The sequence below is a fragment of the Salmo salar genome, chromosome ssa22, assembly GCF_905237065.1.
Source record: "Salmo salar chromosome ssa22, Ssal_v3.1, whole genome shotgun sequence".
NCBI classification, from domain to species: domain Eukaryota; kingdom Metazoa; phylum Chordata; class Actinopteri; order Salmoniformes; family Salmonidae; genus Salmo; species Salmo salar.
Genome location: NC_059463.1, coordinates 61,943,658 through 61,966,744, shown reverse-complemented (window position 1 = coordinate 61,966,744; position 23,087 = coordinate 61,943,658). Strand labels below are relative to the sequence as shown.

The 23,087-nt window shown below is 44.2% G+C and overlaps 1 protein-coding gene across 1 annotated transcript in view; it reads right to left on the bottom strand.

Moving 5' to 3' along the window:
• LOC106583833 (constitutive coactivator of PPAR-gamma-like protein 1 homolog) overlaps positions 1 to 23,087 on the bottom strand; it is a 70,641-nt gene that overhangs the window by 16,750 nt on the left and 30,804 nt on the right. Inside the window, 3 exon segments of the mRNA XM_045705791.1 lie at positions 5,381 to 5,590; positions 10,032 to 10,146; positions 12,575 to 12,824. Of these exon segments, the coding sequence (XP_045561747.1) occupies positions 5,381 to 5,590; positions 10,032 to 10,146; positions 12,575 to 12,824 (575 nt within the window).

Here is a 23,087-nt window from a genome sequence, read left to right as displayed (position 1 = left end):
CCTAAACACCCCTAAACACGGGTATCTCTCTCTGGTCACCCCTAAACACCCCGAACACGGGTATCTCTCTCTGGTCACCCCTAAACACCCCGAACACGGGTATCTCTCTCTGGTCACCCCTAAACACCCCTAAACACGGGTATCTCTCTCTGGTCACCCCTAAACACGGGTATCTCTCTCTGGTCACCCCGAACACGGGTATCTCTCTCTGGTCACCCCTAAACACCCCGAACACGGGTATCTCTCTCTGGTCACCCCTAAACACGGGTATCTCTCTCTGGTCCCCCTCTAAACACGGGTATCTCTCTCTGGTCACCCCTAAACACCCCTAAACACGGGTATCTCTCTCTGGTCACCCCTAAACACCCCTAAACACGGGTATCTCTCTCTGGTCACCCCTAAACACCCCGAACACGGGTATCTCTCTCTGGTCACCCCCTAAACACCCCGAACACGGGTATCTCTCTCTGGTCACCCCTAAACACCCCTAAACACGGGTATCTCTCTCTGGTCACCCCTAAACACGGGTATCTCTCTCTGGTCACCCCGAACACGGGTATCTCTCTCTGGTCACCCCTAAACACCCCGAACACGGGTATCTCTCTCTGGTCACCCCTAAACACGGGTATCTCTCTCTGGTCCCCCCTCTAAACACGGGTATCTCTCTCTGGTCACCCCTAAACACCCGAACACGGGTATCTCTCTCTGGTCACCCCTAAACACCCCGAACACGGGTATCTCTCTCTGGTCACCCCTAAACACCCCGAACACGGGTATCTCTCTCTGGTCACCCCTAAACACCCCGAACACGGGTATCTCTCTCTGGTCACCCCTAAACACCCCGAACACGGGTATCTCTCTCTGGTCACCCCTAAACACCCCGAACACGGGTATCTCTCTCTGGTCACCCCTAAACACCCGAACACGGGTATCTCTCTGGTCACCCCTAAACACCCCGAACACGGGTATCTCTCTCTGGTCACCCCTAAACACGGGTATCTCTCTCTGGTCACCCCTAAACACGGGTATCTCTCTCTGGTCACCCCCTAAACACGGGTATCTCTCTCTGGTCACCCCTAAACACGGGTATCTCTCTCTGGTCACCCCTAAACACGGGTATCTCTCTCTGGTCACCCCTAAACACGGGTATCTCTCTCTGGTCACCCCTAAACACGGGTATCTCTCTCTGGTCACCCCTAAACACGGGTATCTCTCTCTGGTCACCCTCTAAACACCCTAAACACGGGTATCTCTCTCTGGTCACCCCTAAACACCCCGAACACGGGTATCTCTCTCTGGTCACCCCTAAACACCCCTAAACACGGGTATCTCTCTCTGGTCACCCCTAAACACCCAGAACACGGGTATCTCTCTCTGGTCACCCCTAAACACCCCGAACACGGGTATCTCTCTCTGGTCACCCCTAAACACCCCTAAACACGGGTATCTCTCTCTGGTCACCCCTAAACACCCCGAACACGGGTATCTCTCTCTGGTCACCCCTAAACACGGGTATCTCTCTCTGGTCACCCCTAAACACGGGTATCTCTCTCTGGTCACCCCTAAACACGGGTATCTCTCTCTGGTCACCCCTAAACACGGGTATCTCTCTCTGGTCACCCCTAAACACGGGTATCTCTCTCTGGTCACCCCTAAACACCCGAACACGGGTATCTCTCTCTGGTCACCCCTAAACACCCCGAACACGGGTATCTCTCTCTGGTCACCCCTAAACACCTCGAACACGGGTATCTCTCTCTGGTCACCCCTAAACACGGGTATCTCTCTCTGGTCACCCCTAAACACCCCGAACACGGGTATCTCTCTCTGGTCACCCCTAAACACCCCTAAACACGGGTATCTCTCTGGTCACCCCTAAACACCCCGAACACGGGTATCTCTCTCTGGTCACCCCTAAACACGGGTATCTCTCTCTGGTCACCCCTAAACACCCGAACACGGGTATCTCTCTCTGGTCACCCCTAAACACCCCGAACACGGGTATCTCTCTCTGGTCACCCCTAAACACGGGTATCTCTCTCTGGTCACCCCTAAACACCCCGAACACGGGTATCTCTCTCTGGTCACCCCTAAACACCCCGAACACGGGTATCTCTCTCTGGTCACCCCTAAACACCCCGAACACGGGTATCTCTCTCTGGTCACCCCTAAACACCCCGAACACGGGTATCTCTCTCTGGTCACCCCTAAACACCCCGAACACGGGTATCTCTCTCTGGTCACCCCTAAACACCCCGAACACGGGTATCTCTCTCTGGTCACCCCTAAACACGGGTATCTCTCTCTGGTCACCCCTAAACACGGGTATCTCTCTCTGGTCACCCCTAAACACGGGTATCTCTCTCTGGTCACCCCTAAACACGGGTATCTCTCTCTGGTCACCCCTAAACACGGGTATCTCTCTCTGGTCACCCCTAAACACGGGTATCTCTCTCTGGTCACCCCTAAACACGGGTATCTCTCTCTGGTCACCCCTAAACACGGGTATCTCTCTCTGGTCACCCCTAAACACGGGTATCTCTCTCTGGTCACCCCTCTAAACACCCTAAACACGGGTATCTCTCTCTGGTCACCCCTAAACACCCCGAACACGGGTATCTCTCTGGTCACCCCTAAACACCCCTAAACACGGGTATCTCTCTCTGGTCACCCCTAAACACCCAGAACACGGGTATCTCTCTCTGGTCACCCCTAAACACCCCGAACACGGGTATCTCTCTCTGGTCACCCCTAAACACCCCTAAACACGGGTATCTCTCTCTGGTCACCCCTAAACACCCCGAACACGGGTATCTCTCTCTGGTCACCCCTAAACACGGGTATCTCTCTCTGGTCACCCCTAAACACGGGTATCTCTCTCTGGTCACCCCTAAACACGGGTATCTCTCTCTGGTCACCCCTAAACACGGGTATCTCTCTCTGGTCACCCCTAAACACGGGTATCTCTCTCTGGTCACCCCTAAACACCCGAACACGGGTATCTCTCTCTGGTCACCCCTAAACACCCCGAACACGGGTATCTCTCTCTGGTCACCCCTAAACACCTCGAACACGGGTATCTCTCTCTGGTCACCCCTAAACACGGGTATCTCTCTCTGGTCACCCCTAAACACCCCGAACACGGGTATCTCTCTCTGGTCACCCCTAAACACCCCTAAACACGGGTATCTCTCTGGTCACCCCTAAACACCCCGAACACGGGTATCTCTCTCTGGTCACCCCTAAACACGGGTATCTCTCTCTGGTCACCCCTAAACACCCCGAACACGGGTATCTCTCTCTGGTCACCCCTAAACACCCCTAAACACGGGTATCTCTCTCTGGTCACCCCTAAACACCCCGAACACGGGTATCTCTCTCTGGTCACCCCTAAACACGGGTATCTCTCTCTGGTCACCCCTAAACACCCCGAACACGGGTATCTCTCTCTGGTCACCCCTAGACACCCCGAACACGGGTATCTCTCTCTGGTCACCCCTAAACACGGGTATCTCTCTCTGGTCACCCCTAAACACGGGTATCTCTCTCTGGTCACCCCTAAACACCCAGAACACGGGTCTCTCTCTCTCGGTCACCCCTAAACACGGGTATCTCTCTCTGGTCACCCCTAAACACGGGTATCTCTCTCTGGTCACCCCTAAACACGGGTATCTCTCTCTGGTCACCCCTAAACACCCAGAACACGGGTATCTCTCTCTGGTCACCCCTAAACACGGGTATCTCTCTCTGGTCACCCCTAAACACCTCGAACACGGGTATCTCTCTCTGGTCACCCCTAAACACGGGTATCTCTCTCTGGTCACCCCTAAACACCCCTAAACACGGGTATCTCTCTCTGGTCACCCCTAAACACGGGTATCTCTCTCTGGTCACCCCCTAAACACCCCGAACACGGGTATCTCTCTCTGGTCACCCCTAAACACGGGTATCTCTCTCTGGTCACCCCTAAACACCCCGAACACGGGTATCTCTCTCTGGTCACCCCTAGACACCCCGAACACGGGTATCTCTCTCTGGTCACCCCTAAACACGGGTATCTCTCTCTGGTCACCCCTAAACACGGGTATCTCTCTCTGGTCACCCCTAAACACCCCGAACACGGGTCTCTCTCTCTGGTCACCCCTAAACACCCCGAACACGGGTATCTCTCTCTGGTCACCCCTAAACACCCAGAACACGGGTATCTCTCTCTGGTCACCCCTAAACACCCCGAACACGGGTATCTCTCTCTGGTCACCCCTAAACACCCCGAACACGGGTATCTCTCTCTGGTCACCCCTAAACACCCCTAAACACGGGTATATCTCTCTGATATAAATATAAATATATATATATATATATATAAATAAATAAACACGGGTTTGAGAAAGATTTTCTATGCAACTCCAACACACAGTCATATGATAAGTACTGGAACTGAGTTTACTGGACTGGTCTAGGTTAAAGATCCTGGACTAGACTAGGACTGGTCTAGGTTAAAGATCCTGGACTAGGACTGGTCTAGGTTAAAGATCCTGGACTAGGACTGGTCTAGGTTAAAGATCCTGGACTAGGACTGGTCTAGGTTAAAGATCCTGGACTAGGACTGGTCTAGGTTAAAGATCCTGGACTAGGACTGGTCTAGGTTAAAGATCCTGGACTAGGACTGGTCTAGGTTAAAGATCCTGGACTAGGACTGGTCTAGGTTAAAGATCCTGGACTAGGACTGGTCTAGGTTAAAGATCCTGGACTAGGACTGGTCTAGGTTAAAGATGCTGGACTAGGACTGGTCTAGGTTAAAGATCCTGGACTAGGACTGGTCTAGGTTAAAGATCCTGGACTAGGACTGGTCTAGGTTAAAGATCCTGGACTAGGACTGGTCTAGGTTAAAGATCCTGGACTAGGACTGGTCTAGGTTAAAGATCCTGGACTAGACTAGGACTGGTCTAGGTTAAAGATCCTGGACTAGACTAGGACTGGTCTAGGTTAAAGATCCTGGACTAGCTAGACTGGTCTAGGTTAAAGATCCTGGACTAGCTAGGACTGGTCTAGGTTAAAGATCCTGGACTAGGACTGGTCTAGGTTAAAGATCCTGGACTAGGACTGGTCTAGGTTAAAGATCCTGGACTAGGACTGGTCTAGGTTAAAGATCCTGGACTAGGACTGGTCTAGGTTAAAGATCCTGGACTAGGACTGGTCTAGGTTAAAGATCCTGGACTAGGACTGGTCTAGGTTAAAGATCCTGGACTAGACTAGGACTGGTCTAGGTTAAAGATCCTGGACTAGGACTGGTCTAGGTTAAAGATCCTGGACTAGACTAGGACTGGTCTAGGTTAAAGATCCTGGACTAGACTAGGACTGGGTTTGTCTCTGTAGATACCTGACCATCACAGAGGTCGATGAGCGGGGCCTTGTCCCGAATGGCCTGGATCAGTTTGCTCTGCAGCAGTTTGCCATCGAAGTACATCCATGGACAGCAGTGCTCCCAGGGGATTGGCTGGCCACACACGTCGTTGGCCAATAAGGCCATGTCCACGCCGCTCATGAACAGAGCGGCCAGCTGCACGCCGCGAGGGTCCAGGCTATCAATCTACAGGGAGAGACGAGTTAGAGAACTGTTCACAGTGACAGACATAGTGTTGCAGAATTCTGGAAACTTCCACAAAAATCCACCGCTTTTCCAGAAATCCTGATTGTAAGATTCCTGTTATCAGGAGGGAATGAGCGAGAAATGGAGGAGAAATCCTGGGAAATGGAGGAGAAATCCTGGGAAATGGAGGAGAATTCAGTAGTAACCCCCCCACTACAGTAGTAACCCCCCCACTCCCACTACAGTAGTAACCCCCCACTACAGTAGTAACCCCCCCACTACAGTAGTAACCCCCCACTACAGTAGTAACCCCCCCACTACAGTAGTAACCCCCCCCACTACAGTAGTAGCCCCCCCCCCACTACAGTAGTAACCCCCCCACTACAGTAGTAACCCCCCCCACTACAGTAGTAACCCCCCCCACTACAGTAGTAACCCCCCCCACTACAGTAGTAACCCCCCACCCCCCACTACAGTAGTAACCCCCCACCCCCCACTACAGTAGTAACCCCCACCCCCCACTACAGTAGTAACCCCCCACCCCCCACTACAGTAGTAACCCCCACTCCCACTACAGTAGTAACCCCCCCACTACAGTAGTAACCCCCCCACTACAGTAGTAGCCCCCCCACTACAGTAGTAACCCCCCACTACAGTAGTAGCCCCCCCACTACAGTAGTAACCCCCCCCACTACAGTAGTAACCCCCCACTACAGTAGTAACCCCCCACTACAGTAGTAACCCCCCCACTACAGTAGTAACCCCCCACTACAGTAGTAACCCCCCCACTACAGTAGTAACCCCCCACTCCCACTACAGTAGTAACCCCCCCACTCCCACTACAGTAGTAACCCCCCACTCCCACTACAGTAGTAACCCCCCACTCCCACTACAGTAGTAACCCCCCACTCCCACTACAGTAGTAACCCCCCCCACTACAGTAGTAACCCCCCACTCCCACTACAGTAGTAACCCCCCCCCACTACAGTAGTAACCCCCACCCCCACTACAGTAGTAACCCCCCCACTCCCACTACAGTAGTAACCCCCCACACCCCCACTACAGTAGTAACCCCCCCACTACAGTAGTAACCCCCCCACTACAGTAGTAACCCCCCACTCCACTACAGTAGTAACCCCCCCACTACAGTAGTAACCCCCCCCACTACAGTAGTAACCCCCCACTACAGTAGTAACCCCCCTCCCACTACAGTAGTAACCCCCCCCCCACTACAGTAGTAACCCCCCCACTCCCACTACAGTAGTAACCCCCCCACTACAGTAGTAACCCCCACTCCCACTACAGTAGTAACCCCCACTCCCACTACAGTAGTAACCCCCCACTCCCACTACAGTAGTAACCCCCCACTCCCACTACAGTAGTAACCCCCCCACTACAGTAGTAACCCCCCCCACTACAGTAGTAACCACCCCCACTCCCACTACAGTAGTAACCCCCCCACTACAGTAGTAACCCCCCACTCCCACTACAGTAGTAACCCCCCACTCCCACTACAGTAGTAACCCCCCCTCCCACTACAGTAGTAACCCCCCACTCCCACTACAGTAGTAACCCCCCACTCCCACTACAGTAGTAACCCCCCCCCCACTACAGTAGTAACCCCCCCACTCCCACTACAGTAGTAACCCCCACCCCCACTACAGTAGTAACCCCCCCCCACTACAGTAGTAACCCCCCCACTCCCACTACAGTAGTAACCCCCCCCTCCCACTACAGTAGTAACCCCCCACTCCCACTACAGTAGTAACCCCCCCACTCCCACTACAGTAGTAACCCCCCACTCCCACTACAGTAGTAACCCCCCCACTCCCACTACAGTAGTAACCCCCCCACTCCCACTACAGTAGTAACCCCCCCCCACTACAGTAGTAACCCCCCACTACAGTAGTAACCCCCCACTACAGTAGTAACCCCCACTACAGTAGTAACCCCCCCACTCCCACTACAGTAGTAACCCCCCCCACTACAGTAGTAACCCCCCACTCCCACTACAGTAGTAACCCCCCCCCACTACAGTAGTAACCCCCCCACTACAGTAGTAACCCCCCCACTACAGTAGTAACCCCCCACTCCCACTACAGTAGTAACCCCCCACTCCCACTACAGTAGTAACCCCCCCACTACAGTAGTAACCCCCCCACTCCCACTACAGTAGTAACCCCCCCCACTACAGTAGTAACCCCCCCCACTCCCACTACAGTAGTAACCCCCCCCACTACAGTAGTAACCCCCCACTCCCACTACAGTAGTAACCCCCCCCCACTACAGTGGTAACCCCCCCCCACTACAGTAGTAACCCCCCACTCCCACTACAGTAGTAACCCCCCCCACTACAGTAGTAACCCCCCACTCCCACTACAGTAGTAACCCCCCACTCCCACTACAGTAGTAACCCCCCCACTCCCACTACAGTAGTAACCCCCCACTCCCACTACAGTAGTAACCCCCACTCCCACTACAGTAGTAACCCCCCCCACTCCCACTACAGTAGTAACCCCCCCACTCCCACTACAGTAGTAACCCCCCCCCACTACAGTAGTAACCCCCCACTACAGTAGTAACCCCCCCCCACTACAGTAGTAACCCCCCACTACAGTAGTAACCCCCCACTCCCACTACAGTAGTAACCCCCACCCCCACTACAGTAGTAACCCCCCCCACTACAGTAGTAACCCCCCCACTCCCACTACAGTAGTAACCCCCCACTCCCACTACAGTAGTAACCCCCCACTCCCACTACAGTAGTAACCCCCCACTACAGTAGTAACCCCCCACTCCCACTACAGTAGTAACCCCCACTCCCACTACAGTAGTAACCCCCCCACTCCCACTACAGTAGTAACCCCCCCCACTACAGTAGTAACCCCCCCACTCCCACTACAGTAGTAACCCCCCACTCCCACTACAGTAGTAACCCCCCCCACTACAGTAGTAACCCCCCCCACTACAGTAGTAACCCCCCCCACTACAGTAGTAACCCCCCCCCACTACAGTAGAGCAGAGAGGTCGCAGCCCCCAGTCTGTCGACACACAGGACACTAGCTGACAATCACAGTGAGTCAAACAGTCACCCAGCCAAGCACACCGAGCCAGTCACACAGCCAGCCATTCAGCCAGCCAGGTATTCAGCCAGCCAGCCAGGTATTCAGCCAGCCAGGTATTCAGCCAGGTATTCAGCCAGCCAGCCATTCAGCCAGCCAGGTATTCAGCCAGGTATTCAGCCAGCCAGCCATTCAGCCAGCCAGGTATTCAGCCAGCTAGCCAGGTATTCAGCCAGCCATTCAGCCAGCCAGGAATTCAGCCAGCCAGCCAGCCATTCAGCCAGCCAGCCAGCCAGGTATTCAGCCAGCCACAGCCAACCACACCCAGCCAGTCACACTGCCAGCCATTCAGCCAGCCAGGTATTCAGCCAGCCAGGTATTCAGCCAGCCAGGTATTCAGCCAGCCATTCAGCCAGCCAGCCAGGTATTCAGCCAGCCATTCAGCCAGGTATTCAGCCAGCCAGGTATTCAGCCAGCCATTCAGCCAGCCATTCAGCCAGCCAGGTATTCAGCCAGCCAGCCAGGTATTCAGCCAGCCAGCCAGGTATTCAGCCAGGTATTCAGCCAGCCAGGTATTCAGCCAGCCAGCCAGCCAGCCATTCAGCCAGCCAGCCAGGTATTCAGCCAGCCATTCAGCCAGCCAGGTATTCAGCCAGCCAGCCAGGTATTCAGCCAGCCAGCCAGGTATTCAGCCAGCCATTCAGCCAGCCAGGTATTCAGCCAGCCAGCCAGCCAGGTATTCAGCCATTCAGCCAGCCAGGTATTCAGCCAGCCAGGTATTCAGCCAGCCAGCCAGCCAGGTATTCAGCCAGCCAGCCAGCCAGCCAGCCAGCCAGGTATTCAGCCAGACGACCAGAACAGAAGCAGCTGGTTCACGTTCAGAGTAGTTAAAGCACGTTATTGTTGTGACAATATGAGAAGTGTCCTGTCGAACCACCTAGTCTCGTCAGTCACCAAACCTCTCCGAGGAACATGTTGAAACGGACCAACTCAGAACAGCCCAGCGGAGCGCCGGGAGGTTCTGACAGGTCGTTTCCTGGACCCGGAGTAAACACACTACTGGACTACAGAAGATTACCTCTACAACATCTGCTGTTTTAGTCCAGGATGGGGGTTAGAAACTCACATAACTTTCACAAAATTTACCAGATTTTTCCAGAAATCCCCTTTTGGAAAAATTCCCAAAAAAAAAAAAAAAAATCAGGTCCAAACTCTTCCAACTAAGAATTCTAGGAAAACCTGGTAAGATATGAATGTGTTTGGGAACCCTAGTCCAGGAGGAGTATTGTTAATGTGGGTGTGTGAAAACAGCTTGTAATACCACTGTCTACCACTGGGTGGTTCCAGGACACTCCTCAGAACTCGCTACCAAAAATCACCTTGAGTTCCTGCAGCTGTTCAGGCTCATAGAGTTTAGGAGAAAGTGCTTGGGCAAGGAACGCTTCCAGTTCCTTACCACGCAAAACTCTTACTCCTGGCCACTGTAACATAAACCTAGAACAGAAACACAAGGCAAAATACAACATGACAGGAAATACAGGAAATGACCTCAAGTAATGATCGGATTTTTTTTTTTTTTAGAAACACTGTCTGGATCAGGTCTTTATCTCAACACAGAACAATACATTACCACAACCGTTATCTCTCAACACAGAACAATACAACCGTTATCTCTCAACACAGAACAATACATTACCACAACCGTTATCTCTCAACACAGAACAATACATTACCACAACCGTTATCTCTCAACACAGAACAATACATTACCACAACCGTTATCTCTCAACACAGAACAATACATTACCACAACCGTTATCTCTCAACACAGAACAATACATTACCACAACCGTTATCTCTCAACACAGAACAATACATTACCACAACCATTATCTCTCAACACAGAACAATGCAACCATTATCTCTCAACACAGAACAATACATTACCACAACCATTATCCCCAACACAGAACCATTATCTCTCAACACAGAACAATGCAACCATTATCTCTCAACACAGAACAATACATTACCACAACCATTATCTCTCAACACAGAACAATACAACCATTATCTCTCAACACGGAACAATGCAACCATTATCTCTCAACACAGAACAATACATTACCACAACCATTATCCCCCAACACAGAACAATACAACCATTATCTCTCAACACAGAACAATACAACCATTCTCTCTCAACACAGAACAATACAACCATTATCTCTCAACACTGAACAATACATTACCACAACCATTCTCTCCCAACACAGAACAATACATTACCACAACCATTCTCTCTCAACACAGAACAATACAACCATTCTCTCTCTCTCTCTCTCTCTAACACAGAACAATACAACCATTCTCTCTCAACACAGAACAATACAACCATTCTCTCTCAACACTGAACAATACATTACCACAACCATTCTCTCCCAACACAGAACAATACATTACCACAACCATTCTCTCTCAACACAGAACAATACAACCATTCTCTCTCTCTCTCTCTCAACACAGAACAATACAACCATTCTCTCTCAACACAGAACAATACAACCATTCTCTCTCAACACTGAACAATACATTACCACAACCATTCTCTCCCAACACAGAACAATACATTACCACAACCATTCTCTCTCAACACAGAACAATACAACCATTCTCTCTCAACACAGAACAATACAACCATTCTCTCTCTCTCTCTCTCAACACAGAACAATACAACCATTCTCTCTCTCTCTCTCTCAACACAGAACAATACAACCATTCTCTCTCTCTCTCTCTCAACACAGAACAATACAACCATTCTCTCTCTCTCTCAACACAGAACAATACAACCATTCTCTCTCTCTCTCAACACAGAACAATACAACCATTCTCTCTCTCTCTCAACACAGAACAATACAACCATTCTCTCTCTCTCTCAACACAGAACAATACAACCATTCTCTCTCTCTCAACACAGAACAATACAACCATTCTCTCTCAACACAGAACAATACAACCATTATCTCTCAACACAGAACAATACAACCATTCTCTCTCAACACTGAACAATACATTACCACAACCATTCTCTCCCAACACAGAACAATACATTACCACAACCATTCTCTCAACACAGAACAATACAACCATTCTCTCTCAACACAGAACAATACAACCATTCTCTCTCTCTCTCTCTCAACACAGAACAATACAACCATTCTCTCTCAACACAGAACAATACAACCATTCTCTCTCTCTCTCAACACAGAACAATACAACCATTCTCTCTCTCTCTCAACACAGAACAATACAACCATTCTCTCTCTCTCAACACAGAACAATACAACCATTCTCTCTCTCTCTCAACACAGAACAATACAACCATTCTCTCTCTCTCTCAACACAGAACAATACAACCATTCTCTCTCTCTCTCAACACAGAACAATACAACCATTCTCTCTCTCAACACAGAACAATACAACCATTCTCTCTCTCAACACAGAACAATACAACCATTCTCTCTCTCTCAACACAGAACAATACAACCATTCTCTCTCTCTCTCAACACAGAACAATACAACCATTATCTCTCTCTCAACACAGAACAATACAACCATTATCTCTCTCTCAACACAGAACAATACAACCATTATCTCTCAACACAGAACAATACAACCATTATCTCTCAACACAGAACAATACAACCATTATCTCTCAACACAGAACAATACAACCATTATCTCTCAACACAGAACAATACAACCATTATCTCTCAACACAGAACAATACATTACCACGACCACCATCTCTCAACACAGATCAATACATTAGACATTCAGCAGAAAACTACAGATCATTTGTCTGCCTCTCAGTGTGTGCGTGCGTGTGTGTGTGTGTGTGTGTGTGTGTGTGCGCCCTCACCTCAACACGCAGCAGAGAACCAGGAGTTGTGTGGGGACGCAGGCTGGGTTGAGCATGGCTGGGGCATCTGACCTCATACAGGCCAGGAAGGCTCTCATCCTGCCATTCTTATCCTCCACCGCCTTGCCAAGCCACAGCTTCTTCAGGTTAGGACAGGTCCACTCTCTGAAGGGCAGAGCCTCCACCAGCTCTGGGGTGTGGGGGGACTTCCCCTTGTAGGCAGCCCACTCCTTCACTGCCACAGGGGGGTCTGGAACACATAAATAACATGAAAACCTTTGATCCCTGAAACCCCTTATTTATTTTATCAAAATGCCTTTTTTTTTGTTGTTGACAGAAATGCTTTCTGTAACATGTGAACTTTCATGTGCCTTATTAACAAACTTGTATGCCATCTGTAAATATGAATAAAATTGTTAAAATTTACGAACCTAGTTGGTTTAGCCATGGAAAAAAAGCCAGTAACCTTCCCTCTAGCCATGATTGGCTGAGATAATAATAGGAGCTGGCCAGTATGTGTAGATAATGCGCGCTACCGAAGAGTTTTTTTTAAAGATACCGTATAACATCAGCCATGGAGACAACTGCAAAAAGTGTTGCTAGTGCTCTCAACAACATTGCTGCCCTGATTTTATCTGTCGAACAAAGATCATTGTGAAAAAGTTGTGACGGACTTACTTTCTGCACACGGTCAGTGTGAACCGGAGTGACTTGACAACGGGCAAAACAAACAGAAAATGGGGCACAGGGCGTCTTACTAAAGTTAAAGTGGATCCAGTCTGCCGTGAAGAGGTCATCCATCTACATTTCGGAAAAGATTTCAGAACTCTTCCCTTTTACCACATCTTGTTACATGATTGTAAAATCTATTAAATAAAACAATTTCCAATCAATCTACACACAATACCCCATAATGACATCACAATACCCCCATAATGACATCACAATACCCCCATAATGACATCACAATACCCCCATCATGACATCACAATACCCCAATCATGACATCACAATACCCCCATCATGACATCACAATACCCCCATCATGACATCACAATACCCCCATCATGACATCACAATACCCCCATCATGACATCACAATACCCCCATCATGACATCACAATACCCCCATAATGACATCACAATACCCCATAATGACAAAGTGAAAACAGGCTTTTAGATGATTGTTTTTGCAAATAAATTAAAAATATCAAATAAAAATACATTATTTACATAAGTATTCAGACCCTTTGCTATGAGACTCGAAATTGAGCTCAGATGCATCCTGTTTCCATTGATCGTCCTTGAGATGTTTCTACAACTTGTTTGGAGTCCACCTGTGGTAAATTCAATTTATTAGACATGATATGAAAAAAGCACACACCTGTCTATATAATGTCCCACAGTTGACAGTGCACGTCAAAGAAAAAAACCAGGCCATGAGGTCAAAGAAATTGTCCGTAGAGCTCCGAGACAGGATTGTGTCGAGGCACAGATCTGAGGAATGGTACCAAAACATTTCTGCAGCATTGAAGGTCCCAAAGAACACAGTGGCCTCCATCATTCTTAAATGGAAGAAGTTTGGAACCACCAAGACTCTTCCTAGAGCTTTTGTAGCATCATATCCAAGAAGACTCTAGGCTGTAATTGCTGCCAAAGGTGCTTCAACAAAGTACTGAGTAAAGGGTCTGAATACTTATGTAAATGTGATATTTCATTATTTATTTTTTTGTAAAACAATTGCAAAAATTTCGAAACACTTTCTTTGTCATTATGGAGTGTAGATTGACGAGGAAATAAAAAAGTATATATATATATATATATATTTCAGAATAAGGCTGTAACGTAACAAAATGTGGAAAAAGTCAAAGGGTCTGAAAACTTTCTGGGTAAGAGTCTAGCTACATTTTCAGATATTATATGATGTTAATTTAGTCAGAAAGTCATTTTCATTGCAAGTTAAAGCACACTGTTCACTAGCGAGCGAACGTTAGCTTGCTGGCTCGCTAGCTAACGTTACCATTATCATCGGTGTAGTAATATTTTTATCTCAAAAAGTTATTTGTATTGCTAGTTATAGCCTAATGTTAGCAAGCTATCTAACAATGAACCTAGTTGGTTAGCTTTAGCTACCTGTAGATTCATACTACAGCATTTACTGCATGGTCGCAAGCTATTACAATCCGTTTGTACATTATGGGTTGGGATTACAGTTCATTGTTTAGCTATCTAGCTACATGTCTAAACAAACGACTCCACTTCACCAGGTGATTACATGACCCATCACGTTAGCCAGGTGTGTCTGGGGGTGATTAAGGCCACATATTGTATTTCATGAACATGTGTGTTTACCAGAGACTGTGATGTCAAGAACAACATGACAGCACATAAATCAGGATATCGGGATATAGGCCATGGACTAGATTAAAGTGTATTTTTACCTGGAGTTTTTCCTTATTGAAGGTTACTACTTTTATCATTTTTTGTCTTAATCTTTGGTGGTTTACTACACTACTCCCTCTGTTTAGCACATGGCCTCACATGTGAATCCTTAAAGAGATGGGTGGGGCTAGGGCTTAACCTGTTAGGGCTAGGGGGCAGTATTGACACGGCTGGATAAAAAAACATACCCGATTTAATCTGGTTACTACTCCTGCCCAGTAACTAGAATATGCATATAATTATTGGCTTTGGATAGAAAACACTCCAAAGTTTCTAGAACTGTTTGAATGGTGTCTGTGAGTATAACATAACTCAAATGGCAGGTCAAAACCTGAGAGATTCCTTTACAGGAAGTGGCCTGTCTGACCATTTATTGTCTTTCTTTGACATCTCATTCCATTACAAAGGATCTCTGCGGTAACGTGACACTTCCCACGGCTCCAATAGGCTCTCAGAGCCCGGGGAAAACCTGAATGTCGTCATTCCAGCCCCAGGCTGAAACACATTATCGCCTTTCTCAAGTGGCCGATCAAGGGACTGTGGGCTTAGGCGCGTGCACTGGCCGCCCCCGTCTTTGTGATTTTTCCTCCGTTTACCGAAAAGGAGATTCCCGGTCGGAATATTATCGCTTTTTTACGAGATAAATTGCATAAAAATTGATTTTAAACAGCGGTTGACATGCTTCGAAGTACGGTAATGGAATATTTAGAATTTTTTTGTCACGAATTGCGCCATGCGCACGACCCTGATTTACCATTTCGGGTATAGTTTCTGGAACGCACGAACAAAACGCCGTTATTCGGATATAACGATGGATTATTTTGGACCAAACCAACATTTGTTATTGAAGTAGCAGTCCTGGGAGTGCATTCTGACGAAGACAACAAAAGGTAATCAAACTTTTGTAATAGTAAATCTGATTTTGGTGAAGGCTAAACTTGCCGGGTGTCTAAATAGCGAGCCCGTGATGGCTGGGCTATGTACTTAGAATATTGCAAAATGTGCTTTCATCAAAAAGCTATTTTAAAATCGGACATATCGAGTGCATAGAGGAGTTCTGTATCTATAATTCTTTAAATAATTGTTATGCTTTTTGTGAACGTTTATCGTGAGTAATTTAGTAAATTGTTAGTAAATTCCCCGGAAGTTTGCGGGGGGTATGCTAGTTCTGAACGTCACATGCTAATGTAAAAAGCTGTTTTTTGATATAAATATGAACTTGATTGAACAAAACATGCATGTTTTGTATAACATAATGTCCTAGGGTTGTCATCTGATGAAGATCATCAAAGGTTAGTGCTGCATTTAGCTGTCTTCTGGGTTTTTGTGACATATGCTAGCTTGAAAAATGGGTGTGTGATTATTTCTGGCTGGGTACTCTGCTGACAATCTAATGTTTTGCTTTCGTTGTAAAGCCTTTTTGAAATCGGACAGTGTGGTTAGATTAACGAGAGTCTTGTCTTTAAATAGCTGTAAAATAGTCATATGTTTGAGAAATTGAAGTAATAGGATTTTTAAGGTATTTGAAAATCGCGCCACTGGATTACACTGGCTGTTGCGTAGGTGGGACGAATTCGTCCCGCCAAGCCCAGAGAGGTTAAGAGGGTGTGAACGATGCTGACTGGGCGTAGACAAAGAAGAGCATTCCAGTAGGTGTACCAAAACATTCAAGGACTATTTTCTCAAAAGTGGGGTTACCAGTTTATCAACTTTCAAAGCAGAATGACTTTTCCCATTGTTCCTCAACAGCAGTGCATGATATACCATTTTCTAGCCGAGTCTCTAATCAAATGTAAAAAAAAAAAAAACACAATTTCAAATTTTGCAACCTTAGACCGAATCGAGGTGGTCGGTCACAAATATCAATAAATACACTGAGGGGTTGAGGCATTGGGTCAGTCTCAGTAATAGAGAGCAGTTTAGAGAGATGAAGAGCTTTGCTCATGGACACAACAACAAGAGATGGCCTCTAGGGCTAGGGGGAAGCATTGACACGGCTGGATAAAAAACATACCCGATTTAATCTGGTTACCACTCCTACCCAGTAACTAGAATATGCATATACTTATTACATATGGATAGAAAACACCCTAAATTTTCTAAAACTGTTTCAATGGTGTCTGTGAGTATAACAGAACTCAAATGGCAGGTCAAAACCTGAGAGATTCCTTTACAGGAAGTGGCCTGTCTGACCATTTCTGGAACTTCTTTGCCATCTCTATCTTTTACTAAGGATCTCTGCTCTAACGTGACACTTCCCACGTCGTCCATAGGCTCTCAGAGCCCGGGAAAAAACAGAATGTTGTCATTCCAGCCCCAGGCTGAAACACATTATCGCCTTTCTCAAGAGGCCGATCAAGAGACACTGGCTTATGCGCGTGACCCCGACCGCCCCCGCCTTTGGGATTTTTTCCTCTGTTTGCCGAAAAGGAGATTCCCTGTCGGAATATTATCGCTTTTCTACGAGAAAAGTGTCGTAAAAATTGATTTTAAACAGCGGTTGACATGCTTCGAAGTACGGTAATGGAATACTTAGAATTTTATTGTCACGAATTGCGCCAAGCGCGTGACACTTCTTTACTATTTCGGATAGTGTCTGGAACGCAGCGAACAAAACGCCGCTATTCGGATATAACGATGGATTATTTTGGACCAAACCAACATTTGTTATTGAAGTAGCAGTCCTGGCTGTGTATTCTGACGAAGACAACAAAAGGTAATGAAGCTTTTATAATAGTAAATATGATTATGGTGAGTGCTAAACTTGCCGGGTGTCTAAATAGCGAGCCCGTGATGCCTGGGCTATGTACTTAGAATATTGCAAAATGTGCTTTCACCAAAAAGCTATTTTAAAATCGGACATATCGAGTGCATAGAGGAGGTCTGTATCTATAATTCTTAAAATAATTGTTATGCTTTTTGTGAACGTTTATCGTGAGTAATTTAGTAAAATGTTAGCGAATTCCCCGGAAGTTTGCGGGGGGTATGCTAGTTCTGAACGTCACATGCTAATGTAAAAAGCTGGTTTTTGATATAAATATGAACTTGATTGAACAAAACATGCATGTATTGTATAACATAATGTCCTAGGGTTGTCATCTGATGAAGATCATCAAAGGTGAGTGCTGCATTTAGCTGTCTTCTGGGTTTTGGTGACATTATATGCTGGCTTGAAAAATGGGTGTCTGATTATTTCTGGCTTGGTACTCTGCTGACATAATATAATGTTTTGCTTTCGTTGTAAAGCCTTTTTGAAATCGGACAGTGTGGTTAGATTAACGAGAGTCTTGTCTTTAAATGGCTGTAAAATAGTCATATGTTTGAGAAATTGAAGTAATAGGATTTTTAAGGTTTCGAAAATCGTGCCACAGGATAGCAGTGGCTGTTACGTAGGTGGGACGAATTCGTCCCGCCAAGCCCAGAGAGGTTAAGAGGGTGTGAACGATGCTGACTGGGCGTAGACAAAGAAGAGCATTCCAGTAGGTGTACCAAAACATTCAAGGACTATTTTCTCAAAAGTGGGGTTACCAGTTTATCAACTTTCAAAGCAGAATGACTTTTCCCATTGTTCCTCAACAGCAGTGCATGATATACCATTTTCTAGCCGAGTCTCTAATCAAATGTAAAAAAAAAAAAAAACACTATTTCAAATTTTGCAACCTTAGACCGAATCGAGGTGGTCGGTCACAAATATCAATAAATACACTGAGGGGTTGAGGCATTGGGTCAGTCTCAGTAATAGAGAGCAGTTTAGAGAGATGAAGAGCTTTGCTCATGGACACAACAACAAGAGATGGCCTCTAGGGTACTGATGCTGGAAACCCTTCCTGTCAGATTTTAACCTGTTGCTGGTCTGCCTCCAGGCTAGCTGGCTGACTCCGGCACTCTGGTAGACGGTGGCGTCCCAGTCTCTCAGCCTTCTACTAGGACTTGCTCAGTAGAGACTAGCTAATAAAGACTAGCTGGTAGTAGAGTGTAGGTAGGGAGCAGTTCCTTACATTAGTAGTATAGTATAGGTAGTAGTTTATTACATTAGTAGTATCGGTAGTAGTTTATTACATTAGTAATATAGTATAGGTAGGTAGTAGTTCCTTACATTAGTAGTATAGTATAGGTAGTAGTTCCTTACATTAGTAGTATAGTATAGGTAGTAGTTCCTTACATTAGTAGTATAGTATAGGTAGTAGTTTCTTACATTAGTAGTATAGTATAGGTAGTAGTTTCTTACATTAGTAGTATAGTATAGGTAGTAGTTTCTTACATTAGTAGTATAGTATAGGTAGTAGTTTCTTACATTAGTAGTATAGTATAGGTAGTAGTTTCTTACATTAGTAGTATAGTATAGGTAGTAGTTTCTTACATTAGTAGTATAGTATAGGTAGTAGTTTCTTACATTAGTAGTATAGTATAGGTAGTAGTTTCTTACATTAGTAGTATAGTATAGGTAGTAGTTTCTTACATTAGTAGTATAGTATAGGTAGTAGTTTCTTACATTAGTAGTATAGTATAGGTAGTAGTTTCTTACATTAGTAGTATAGTATAGGTAGTAGTTTCTTACATTAGTAGTATAGTATAGGTAGTAGTTTCTTACATTAGTAGTATAGTATGGGTAGTAGTTTCTTACATTAGTAGTATAGTATAGGTAGTAGTTTCTTACATTAGTAGTATAGTATAGGTAGTAGTTTCTTACATTAGTAGTATAGTATAGGTAGTAGTTTCTTACATTAGTAGTATAGTATAGGTAGTAGTTTCTTACATTAGTAGTATAGTATAGGTAGTAGTTTATTACATTAGTAGTATAGTATAGGTAGTAGTTTATTACATTACTAGTATAGTATAGGTAGTAGTTTATTACATTACTAGTATAGTATAGGTAGTAGTTTCTTACATTACTAGTATAGGTAGGTAGTAGTTTCTTACATTACTAGTATAGGTAGGTAGTAGTTTCTTACATTAGTAGTATAGTATAGGTAGTAGTTTCTTACATTAGTAGTATAGTATAGGTAGTAGTTTCTTACATTAGTAGTAGAGTATAGGTAGTAGTTTATTACATTAGTAGTATAGTATAGGTAGTAGTTTCTTACATTAGTAGTATAGTATAGGTAGTAGTTCCTTACATTAGTAGTATAGTATAGGTAGTAGTTCCTTACATTAGTAGTATAGTATAGGTAGTAGTTCATTACATTAGTAGTATAGTATAGGTAGTAGTTTATTACATTACTAGTATAGTATAGGTAGTAGTTTATTACATTACTAGTATAGTATAGGTAGTAGTTTATTACATTACTAGTATAGTATAGGTAGTAGTTTATTACATTACTAGTATAGGTAGGTAGTAGTTTATTACATTACTAGTATAGTATAGGTAGTAGTTTATTACATTACTAGTATAGGTAGGTAGTAGTTTATTACATTACTAGTATAGGTAGGTAGTAGTTTATTACATTAGTAGTATAGGTAGGTAGTAGTTTCTTACATTAGTAGTAGAGGTAGGTAGTAGTTTCTTACATTAGTAGTATAGTATAGGTAGTAGTTTCTTACATTAGTAGTAGAGTATAGGTAGTAGTTTCTTACATTAGTAGTAGAGTATAGGTAGTAGTTTATTACATTAGTAGTATAGGTAGGTAGTAGTTCCTTACATTAGTAGTATAGTATAGGTAGTAGTTCCTTACATTAGTAGTATAGTATAGGTAGTAGTTTATTACATTAGTAGTATAGTATAGGTAGTAGTTTATTACATTAGTAGTATAGTATAGGTAGTAGTTTATTACATTAGTAGTATAGTATAGGTAGTAGTTTATTACATTAGTAGTATAGTATAGGTAGTAGTTTATTACATTAGTAGTATAGTATAGGTAGTAGTTTATTACATTAGTAGTATAGGTAGGTAGTAGTTTATTACATTACTAGTATAGGTAGGTAGTAGTTTATTACATTAGTAGTAGAGGTAGGTAGTAGTTTATTACATTACTAGTATAGGTAGGTAGTAGTTTATTACATTAGTAGTAGAGGTAGGTAGTAGTTTCTTACATTAGTAGTAGAGGTAGGTAGTAGTTTATTACATTAGTAGTATAGTATAGGTAGTAGTTTATTACATTAATAATATAGTATAGGTAGTAGTTTCTTACATTAGTAGTATAGTATAGGTAGTAGTTTATTACATTAATAATATAGTATAGGTAGTAGTTTCTTACATTAGTAGTATAGTATAGGTAGTAGTTTATTACATTAGTAGTATACTATAGGTAGTAGTTCCTTACATTAGTAGTATAGGTAGGTAGTAGTTTATTACATCAGAAGTATAGTATAGGTAGTAGTTTATTACATTAGTAGTATAGTATAGGTAGTAGTTTATTACATTAGTAGTATAGTATAGGTAGGTAGTAGTTTATTACATTAGTAGTATAGGTAGTAGTTCCTTACATTTGTAGTATAGTATAGGTAGTCGTTTATTACATTAGTAGTATAGGTAGTAGTTCCTTACATTAGTAGTATAGGTAGTAGTTCCTTACATTAGTAGTATAGTAAAGGTAGTAGTTTCTTACATTAGTAGTATAGTATAGGTAGTAGTTTATTACATTAGTAGTATACTATAGGTAGTAGTTCCTTACATTAGTAGTATAGGTAGGTAGTAGTTTATTACATCAGAAGTATAGTATAGGTAGTAGTTTATTACATTAGTAGTATAGTATAGGTAGTAGTTTATTACATTAGTAGTATAGTATAGGTAGGTAGTAGTTTCTTACATTAGTAGTATAGTATAGATAGTAGTTTATTACATTAGTAGTATAGTATAGGTAGGTAATAGTTTTACATTAGTAATATAGGTAGGTAGTAGTGTATTACATGAGTAGTACAGGTAGGCAGTAGTTTCATACATTACTAGTATAGGTAGGTAGTACTTTCTTAAATAGGTAGTAGAGTATAGGTGGGTAGTACTTTCATACATTAGTAGTATAGTATAGGCAGGTAGTAGTTTATTACATTAGTAGTATAGTATAGGTAGTAGTTTATTACATTAGTAGTATAGTATAGGTAGTAGTTTATTACATTAGTAGTATAGTATAGGTAGTAGTTTATTACATTAGTAGTATAGTATAGGTAGGTAGTAGTTTATTACATTAGTAGTATAGTATAGGTAGGTAGTAGTTTATTACATTAGTAGTATAGGTAGGTAGTAGTTTCTTACATTAGTAGTATAGTATAGTTAGTAGTTTATTACATTAGTAGTATAGTATAGTTAGTAGTTTATTACATTAGTAGTATAGTATAGGTAGTAGTTTCTTACATTAGTAGTATAGTATAGGTAGTAGTTTATTACATTAGTAGTATAGGTAGGTAGTAGTTTCTTACATTAGTAGTATAGGTAGGTAGTAGTTTCTTACATTAGTAGTATAGTATAGGTAGTAGTTTATTACATTAGTAGTATAGTATAGTTAGTAGTTTATTACATTAGTAGTAGAGGTAGGTAGTAGTTTCTTACGTTAGTAGTAGATGTCGACCGATTAATCGGAATGGCCGATTAACTAGGCAAGTCAGATTAAGAACACATTCTTATTTTCAATGACGGCCTAGGAACGGGGGTTAACTGCCTTGTTCAGAGGGGGATTCGGGGATTATTTTTTGCAACCTTCTGGTTACTAGTCCAACGCTCTAACCACCTGCCTTACATTGCACTCCACGAGGAGCCTGCATGGCAGGCTGACCACCTGTTACGTGAGGGCAGCAAGAAGCCAAGGTAAGTTGCTAGCTAGCATTAAACTTATCTTATAAAAAACGATTAATCTTAACATAATCACTAGTTAACTACACATGGTTGATGATATTACTAGTTTATCTAACGTGCCCTGCGTTGCATATAATCGATGCGGTGCCTGTTAATTTCTCATCGAATCACAGCCTACTTCGACAAACGGGTGTTGATTTAACAAGCGCATTTGCGGGTAAAGCACTGTCGTTGCACCAATGTACCTAACCATAAACATCAATGCCTTTCTTTAAAATCAATACACAAGTATATATTTTTAAACCTGCATATTTAGTTAATATTGCCTGCTAACATGAAATTGTG